The 8,978-nt window shown below is 25.5% G+C and overlaps 4 protein-coding genes across 4 annotated transcripts in view; all 4 read left to right on the top strand.

Moving 5' to 3' along the window:
• The window catches only part of LOC108755621, a 2,102-nt gene extending 1,951 nt beyond the window's left edge, over window positions 1-151 (top strand). Inside the window, exon 5 of the mRNA XM_018498736.1 lies at window positions 130-151. Coding sequence (XP_018354238.1) covers window positions 130-151 — 22 coding nt within the window. The remainder of the gene's footprint in view (window positions 1-129) is intronic.
• Window positions 152-207: 56 nt separating this feature from the next.
• Window positions 208-2,583, top strand: LOC108755620 (odorant receptor 43a-like). Its single transcript, XM_018498735.1, has 3 exons — window positions 208-255; window positions 686-841; window positions 2,530-2,583. Exons 1-3 carry the CDS (start codon window positions 208-210, stop codon window positions 2,581-2,583), a joined length of 258 nt encoding a protein of 85 aa, XP_018354237.1.
• Window positions 2,584-3,654: 1,071 nt separating this feature from the next.
• Window positions 3,655-6,836, top strand: LOC108755618 (odorant receptor 22c-like). Its single transcript, XM_018498734.1, has 7 exons — window positions 3,655-3,685; window positions 3,881-4,150; window positions 4,460-4,931; window positions 5,436-5,535; window positions 5,624-5,749; window positions 6,168-6,323; window positions 6,783-6,836. Exons 1-7 carry the CDS (start codon window positions 3,655-3,657, stop codon window positions 6,834-6,836), a joined length of 1,209 nt encoding a protein of 402 aa, XP_018354236.1.
• Window positions 6,837-7,994: 1,158 nt separating this feature from the next.
• Window positions 7,995-8,978, top strand: part of LOC108755617 — a 1,870-nt gene continuing 886 nt past the window's right edge. The window contains exons 1-2 of the mRNA XM_018498733.1: window positions 7,995-8,025; window positions 8,246-8,515. Coding sequence (XP_018354235.1) covers window positions 7,995-8,025; window positions 8,246-8,515 — 301 coding nt within the window. The remainder of the gene's footprint in view (window positions 8,026-8,245; window positions 8,516-8,978) is intronic.

The following is an 8,978-nucleotide window of genomic DNA, read 5'->3' as shown; positions in this document are numbered from 1 at the left end:
TTGGTATTGTATTTTGCCTAAGCGGTTTTTTATTTACTATTGTAAGATTCAGTAAAATAAATTAGAGAAAATATTTCACAAAAGACGTAATATGCTTCTTTATTCTTTCCTATAATTTATATATTTCAGATATTTACAGACAAAAATGTAGATAAAGCTGATATCACGCAAGGATATTTCTCACTATTACTTCTTGTTATTTTATTGATGAATACTTTTCTCTATTGTGGAGCAGGAGAGCTTATAACAGAGCAAGTAAGTTATATGTATAATGTGCATAAATAGTGTTGTATATAAATAAATTTATAATATTTTATGCTTGGATCAAATAATTTTCATGTATCTGTATATATATAAACAAGTATTTTTTTGCTTATATTATTATAATGCTATTTATTATCAAATTTGCTATCACATTAGTAAAAAAAACTTAATAATTAATTTTGTTATATATATTGTTATGTATATTTGTATGCATGTTAAATGTCGTGTTTTGAATAAAAGTTAAACAGAATGATGCAAACTCATTCAAGTTTATAATATGTTTCTGTTTCTAATTTTTTAATTTTTACAAAAAAAGTAAGAGATTAATTAAATTTTAATCAATTATTACTAATACTTTTGGAAATAATTCTCATTGATATGCTATGAATATTAATATATTTTCTCATACACATTTATTAAGAGCAATGCTGTATATCGTGCAATGTGCGATCTTGAATGGTACAAGTTGGAATCAAATAAGGCAAGAAATCTTATTTTGTTAATGATTCGATCTAAATATCCTTTTTATATCACTGCAGGAATGATTTTTCCACTCACAATGGGTACTTTTTGCAATGTAAGAATACTAAAATTTTTCTCACCTTAAATTTTGCTTCTTTGCTATTTAATGGAATTTATATTACTCTTATATATGCAACCTTATTTTCTTTTTCTCTTTTTTTCTTTTTTTCTCTTGTATCTACACACACATGCACACGCGAGTGATCATGCAAATGCGTAAATATACTGTGTTAATTTGAGAAATTTTTCAGACAAAAAGTTTTTTACTTCAATGGGGATATACGATGATACCATTAGTTTCTTTGGTGGCGCTATCGAGGTCAGGGCGAAGTCACTTCGAATTTTTTAAATGGGATTACCCATTTTTTAAAATATCTTCTTGTTACATATTCTCTTTAGTTTATGTTGAGAACTTTTCAGAATACTATATTAAACTATTTTTTCATTAAATACTTTTCGAATTATAAGGCTTAAAATTTACAATACCGTCGGCATTAGCATTACTCAAGGTGTCAAATCGACAAAAACTTTTTAAATGTTGTTCAAGATCATGACTGGTTAACATTTGCTAAGATCAATGCCATTGGAATTGTAATTTTCATTTTTGACAGAAAACTCATTTTTACATAAAAATAAAAATAAGAGGTACAATTTCCACTTTGAGCTTGACAAATGCTATTCATGTCATAATCCTGAACATTTATGATAATAGGTTTTAGTCGTCGGACATTTTGAATAATGCTAATTCCAACGATACTGTAACTTTCAAATCTTATAACACGAAAAGTATTATATTTAAAAATATTGTTTATTATAATGTTTTATAAAGCTCTCGAAGTAAGTTACAGTAATATGTAATAAAAATGGAAATTTCCGTTTAAAAAATTTAAAATGCTCTTGTCCTGACTTCGATAATGCTAGCCAAGGCAAACCAATGGTACCATCTCATATCTCCCTCAAAGTCAAAAAACTTTTGTCTGAAACATTTTTCGATTTAATGCAGCGTTTCTGAAATATTTGCGTCGATCCTTTAAAATAAATACTCTGTATAATTTTTTTAATTACCAGTTGGTAACTAAGTAATTTTATTTCTTCATTCATTTTTAATGTTATTGTTCTAAAGTAAATATAATTGTTAACATCAAGTAAATCAAGTTAATTAGATATACTCGTACATACATGCTATTCATTTTATTGTTTATTTGCCACAAAAATTTTGTTTAATGTTGATAAAATAAAACAACTTTCCTTATGAGTATATTAAGACAGAAAAAATGAATACATTAAAGTTATACTCTTTAACCCAATAAACTGTTTTTTTTGCAGTAATGATATTTAAAATCTATATATTTTTCTGCAGATTTCTCGTAATATAAATTATCGTATTTTCTACTGTTTTTAATAAACAAAAGTTTATTATTTACAATATTTACTATTTTGCTGTTGATTTTTGTTAAAGTAAGATAATAACTAAGAGCAGAATATTAAATATTTACTACATTTCGATCACAATAATCACACATATCTATCTATGTATAATAGAGATTATAGCCACAAATATTACTGTAACATACATTTAATGACGATGCATACAAAAATTATCACACATTTATGATATTATCACATATTTATAAATTGATATTTAAAAACTAGTTGTAATAAATTAATGTATTGATGCATTAGAATCGATATTAGTGACCGCATACTTAAATGTTAGAAAATAACAAAAATAATTCATTTTAGATATTAAAATCATCAATCGGCTATATATCATTTCTACTGACAAAACATGGCTGAAGATATATTAACATTTAAGATGTTACATTAGCGTACAAATAAATATGTTTGTGACTACAATATTACATAGATAGCTAGAAGTGAAAATTTCCTACTTATAAAATACATTTTATTGTTACCATATTTAAGAAATATAATTATGTTTTGTCTATTCGTCGTTATTTCTTATAAACTATATTAATAAACATTTTATAATATTTTCATTGCACAGGAATAATTCGATAAACATTATATCTGTGCATTACGTTTAAAAAGAAATAAAAAATCTATAAATTCCCTTTTAATGTTTGTGTTTTAATTAGATTGTATGTAGTGATAATTTCATTAATTTTTACTCGTATTTTATTCAATGAACGCGACAAAAATGTAACTATACGTTAGTGCATCTATGTCAGTTTTATCACTTACATTAATTTTAAGAAGCTATTTTAACTTGGATGAACAGAAAAGTGTTAAAACAAAATTGGTTATCTCACAGCAAAGAGATGCCAAATCATTGAATGCTACACACATTATAAAAAAATTGCTGTTATAAGGCACTGAAATTTCATCATTGGAAATAGAATTGTGAATAACGAATTATATATTTATAACGTAGAGATGATATTATATTCTCTTACGTTTGCTGTAACAATCGATAAGTCTTTAAAAGAGATATTTGAAGATATGCGTAATATGCAATTTTATATTATCTCTTTTTTTTAATACAATTGTTATGACTATAGAATGTCGTTTTAAAAATGTAATGGAGTTTTGCAGTAGATGCATATATAATGGAGCAATATGCAACATAAAAAAAATTGTTCAAGTGTGTTCGGCAAACTTACGATGTGAAGCACTATTTTCTCATATTTTATTAAACTAGGCATAAACGCCCTTTATAAATTGAACGTTTATGACATTTTCTTACAATATCAGTAGTTAGAGATCCCATTCTTAATATTTAATACCACGTTATCCGCATTTAACAAGGGTGCTGAGTTTTTACATTTGTATGGAGAGCATGCGTAATAATCATTCTGCATCAAACCTTGAAAAGAACGAGATCTTCTTGATGTTCTAGTTTTCGACATGGATATTACAAAATCTCCAGGATACAAAGGTACTAATTGCATCCTACATTATTGGTCGCATTTAATGTATACAGTAAACAAATTTTTATAATTTTGTATTGTAAATATATTCTTGAGAGATATTTCAGTATCATTAACTTTTGTTCCGTATAAACATTTAATAATTTAAAAGTTAATTTGCAATTATTTTATTCAAATCGCTTATATCGTATAAAAATTATTAGATTTTTTGTGGGCTGTTAATCTACATCGTTTTGGATTCGAAATGGTGGGCTTATGGCCTAAACTCAACAAATGCACTGAGAAAAGTTTGTGGTCCGAAATTTGGGTCGGCATCATTTTTATTTTATTAATATTTATTTCTAATGTTCCGATGATATATGCGGTTATAGAAGTTTGGGGTAATATGGTACATGTAATAGATAATTTACATACAACGTTACCGCAACTGATAGTATCAGTAAAATACATCATTATGCTTCGGAAACAAACGGGTATGTCCAGAATTATATAAAATAAAATATTTAGTGTTATATTCCATCACTTTGTTAAATTGTCATATGACAAATAATTATAATGTATTGTTGATAGAAATGTATTGTGGATTATAATAGAAGAAAACAAGAATTATGTATGATTTACTTTTACATATCAACGTACATGAAAATAAATAATAAAATATGTATATATTTTTTTCTTTGATGAATAGTAGTTTACAAATAGTAACATATGTCCGAATAATTCACTATTTTAACGCCTTTAGCAATGCTTATGTTTTATCTATAGTTATTTATATTTTTAAGTTGTACTGTCAATTGTAAATATGATGGCGGAAGATTGGATAGCATTTAAACAAGATAAAGAAAGAAATGTGATGATAAAACAAGCACAAATAGCACGATTAATTATGATAATTGGATATGTTTTGATGGGAATAGCGGTTCTCGCAATAATCATTCCACCTTGTTTTGGCATTCCACTAATATACGTAGTAACGAATTTCACGAGTGCGAATAAACCGTTACCGTTGAAGAGTTATCATTTTTACAATACAGATAAAAGTCCGCAATTTGAATTGACATTTTTTATTCATAGCTTTACAACCTTCTTAGCAGCTATCATTTACATATGTGTAGATATTTTTCTAATTTTAATAATTCTTCACATTTGTGGCCAATTAGAAAACTTTAGATGTCGATTAACTGATTTGATTTCATGCAAAAATTTCAATGAAGTTTTGAACAACATCATAGAAACCCATTTACGTCTTATCAGGTATGAATTTTTATTATGCTAGAACATTTAATGTAATTAATTTAGAAGCATTATTGAATATATTTTCTACAAGTCCGTCTTAATCTTTAGATGTTAAAATTTTTTATCTTCATTTATATTTATTATAGCAAATTAATAATAGATTAATCTTTCATATGTGTGGAATGAGATATGTACGTTTTCTGTTTATTTTTCAATTCGGTAATCATATTCATTGAAATCTTTATTACGTTTTATTCTCAGGTAGATTGGCAGTTATAGAACTTATTTGACAAAAGTATTCTTATTAGCATATACAATATAACAATTACATAATGTAATAATTACATTAATTTTGTACACTTTATTTATTTGAAATATTCAATTAGAAATGTATTAGATATTATAAATGATAATCTGTTTATTTTATGTTTAGATTAATATTTAGAAATATGTATCTCTGAATATATATAGTGTCTTATTGACTCAATGCGATAATCGTTTAAAATTTTTCTATTTTTGTAGATTTGTCGACAATATCGAAAATACGTATTCTGTAATGATGTTAGCATTGATATTTCATTTTGTTATTGTATTTTGCCTGAGCGGTTTTTTATTTACTATTGTAAGATTCAGTAAAATAAATTGGAGAAAATATTTCACAACAGATGTAATATGCTTCTTTATGCTTTCCTATAATTTATGTATTTCAGATATTTACAGACAAAAATGCAGATAAAGCTGATATCATGCAAGGATATTTGTCACTATTATTTCTTGTTGTTTTATTGGTGAATACTGTTCTCTATTGTGGAGCAGGAGAACTTGTAACAGAGCAAGTAAGTTATATGTATAATGTGCATAAATAGTGTTGTATATAAATAAATTTATAATATTTTATGTTTGAATCAAATAATTTTCATATATATAAACAAGTATTTTTTTACTTATATTGTTATAATGCTATTTATTATCAAATTTACTATCGCATTAGTAAAAAAAACTTAATAATTAATTTTGTTATATATATTGTTATGTATATTTGTATGCATGTTAAATGTCGAGTTTTAAATAAAAGTTAAACAGAATGATACAAACTCATTCAAGTTTATAATATGTTTCTGTTTCTAATTTTTTAATTTTTACAAAAAGTAAGAGATTAATTAAATTTTAATCAATTATTACTAATACTTTTGGAAATAATTCTCATTAATATGCTATGAATATTAATATATTTTCTCATACACATTTATTAAGAGCAATGCTGTATATCGTGCAATGTGCGATCTTGAATGGTACAAGTTGGAATCAAATAAGGCAAGAAATCTTATTTTGTTAATGATTCGATCTAAATATCCTTTTTATATCACTGCAGGAAAGATTTTTCCACTCACAATGGGTACTTTTTGCAATGTAAGATTATTTATAATTTTGTCGTTTTAGTTTTATCCCTTTTCTGTTTAACGAAATATGTTTTACTTTGTATGTGACTTCTCTCTCTCTCTCTCTCTCTCTCTCTCTCTCTCTCTCTCTCTCATCGTGCGCGCGCGCGCGCGCGTGTGTGTGAGTGCGCGCGCGCGCGCGTGTGTGTACAATATATACACATACACGTATAAAAAAAATTACAAAATAGTATAAACCAGATTACAGATTATAGCTGCAAATGTTATTATAACATAAATGAAATAATAAGTCATGAAATGATTATCACACATTTTTAAGATTAAATTAAAAAAACGTAACAATACAATTAAAGTACAAATTAAAATCATCATAATTAATCAGTACCTTGATTTTTACATATACACGCACACAAAGTCGACATTGGTGTATTTTTAAATGTCAGGAAATAACAATAATAATTAATTTTAGATATTAAAATCATCAATCGGCTATATATCAATCCTATTGACAGAACATAGCTGAAGATGATATATTAATGTTCAACATACTACATAAGTGTAAAAATGTAGATTCATAATTACAGTTTGCATAGTTACAAGTAAAGAATTTCCTACCTACTTAGAAAATATCTAGAAATTTATTGTTATCATATTTAAAAAATAAAATTATGTTTTGTCTATTATATAATTGTTATCTATTATAAATAATATGTCACTAAGCATTTTAAAATGTGATGAATACTTTTATTGCATAGGAATAATTCAATAGTGATTATGTTCTTGTGCATTACATTTAAGAAAAAACTAGGTATTTGTAGTACAAAATTATAAAATAAATTTCTCTTTAATGCTTGTTTCTGAATTAGATTATAATAACGTAATAATAACGTTTTATCAATTTTTAGTACTATCGTGTTTTATCAAATCAATGTAGTAAGATGAATATAATTATGTTAATGCATCCAATATGTCACTTTTATTATCCCTTACTTCAATCCTAAGAAAAGAATTGATTGGCTGTCTTTATTTTCGATGAACAGAAAAATGTCAAACTAAATTGGTTATCTCACATTGCAAGAATGTTGCTAGATCATAGAAAACGTACATTATAAATTAGAAAATGTACATTATAAAATTGCAGTTTTAAGGAACCGAAATTTTATCATTGGAAATACAATTGTGAAGTACGAATTATAATATACTTACAGTCTAAATAATATTCGCTCATGTTTCCTGTAACAATCAATGTGTCCTTGAAAAAGACATTTGAAAATACGCATAATACAATTTAATATTATCTCTTTTCTTTAGTACAATTTTAGTGGCTATAGAAAGTCGTATTAAAAATGCAAATGTGTTATTTCTCGTTTCGCAGTAGACGCATACATAATGGAGCGACAAGCAAAACGAAAAAAATTTGTCAAGTGAATTAAGTGAACTTACGATGCAATGAAATATTTTTTATCTCATATTTTATTAAACCAGACACAAATGCTTTTTATAACTGAAACGTTTATAAAATTTTCTCGCAATATTAGTAGCTGTAATGGATAGTATTCTTATGGATAGTATTCTTAATATTTAATGCCATGCAATCCGCATTTATGAAGAGCATGCATGATGATCATTCTGCATTATACCGTTGAAGGAACGAGATCTTCTTCATGTTATAGTTTTCGATATGGACATTACAAAATCTCAAGGATACATGGGTACTATTCATGTCCTATAGTTATCCATGTTTAATATGTATAGTAAAGAAATTATAGTAAAGAATTTTGTTTTGTAAATCCATTCTTGAAATACTTCGTTATCATTAATTTATGTTATTAATTAATTTTTGTTCTGTAAAACATTTAATAATAATTTATATGCTAGTTTGCAAAAGTGTTTTATTCAAATCGCTGATATCATAATATTAAAACTTATTAGATTTCATGTGGGCAGTTAATCCACACCGTATAGGATTTGAAATGGTGGGCTTGTGGCCTAAACTCAACAAATATACTGAGAAAAACTTGTTGTCAAAAATTTGGGTTGGCATTATTTTCATTTTATTAATATTTGTTACTATTGTTCCGATGATATATGCAATTATACAAGTTTGGGGCAATATGATATCTGTAATAAGCAATTTACAAACAACATTACCGTTCCTAATAGCATCACTAAAATACGCTATCATACGACGCAAACAAACAGGTATATCCAGAATTATATAAAATAAAGTGTTTAGCATTATATTCCGTTGCTTTATTAAATCGTCTTATGAGAAATATGATTTATTCTTATATCAACGTACATAGTAATACGAGTAAATCATAAAATATGTATAATTTTTTTGATGCTGTAGAATAATTCGATAACTCAGGTAAAAATATACACAAATATTTATAAATATTTATAAACATATATAATTATGTATGAAATATGTCTATACCCAATACAATATTTATAGAATATTTACAAACTATTTGTAAAATCTATTTTTTATTTTGAAAATATTTTTGTGATCTTAGATTACACAGCTCATAGGTATTTATTATAAAAATTATGAAAGATTTATCATATATAATATATCGCAGTAAATGCTAATGTAATGAAGATATTTTAATAACGTTTTCAAATAAAGCTTATATAAAATAATTAGTATAAAATATTTACA

This window comes from Trachymyrmex septentrionalis, unplaced genomic scaffold (assembly GCF_001594115.1).
Source record: "Trachymyrmex septentrionalis isolate Tsep2-gDNA-1 unplaced genomic scaffold, Tsep1.0 scaffold9, whole genome shotgun sequence".
NCBI classification, from domain to species: domain Eukaryota; kingdom Metazoa; phylum Arthropoda; class Insecta; order Hymenoptera; family Formicidae; genus Trachymyrmex; species Trachymyrmex septentrionalis.
This window is presented reverse-complemented; position numbering and strand designations above follow the sequence as displayed.

Coding starts and splice junctions, on each gene's coding strand:
- LOC108755620 (XM_018498735.1), top strand. CDS start 208: ATGAATACTTTTCTCTATTGTGGAGCAGGAGAGCTTATAACAGAGCAA. Junction 256..685: donor GAGAGCTTATAACAGAGCAA/GTAAGTTATATG, acceptor ACATTTATTAAG/AGCAATGCTGTATATCGTGC. Junction 842..2,529: donor CAATGGGTACTTTTTGCAAT/GTAAGAATACTA, acceptor AATTCATTTTAG/ATATTAAAATCATCAATCGG.
- LOC108755618 (XM_018498734.1), top strand. CDS start 3,655: ATGGATATTACAAAATCTCCAGGATACAAAG. Junction 3,686..3,880: donor AAAATCTCCAGGATACAAAG/GTACTAATTGCA, acceptor AAAAATTATTAG/ATTTTTTGTGGGCTGTTAAT. Junction 6,324..6,782: donor CAATGGGTACTTTTTGCAAT/GTAAGATTATTT, acceptor AATTAATTTTAG/ATATTAAAATCATCAATCGG.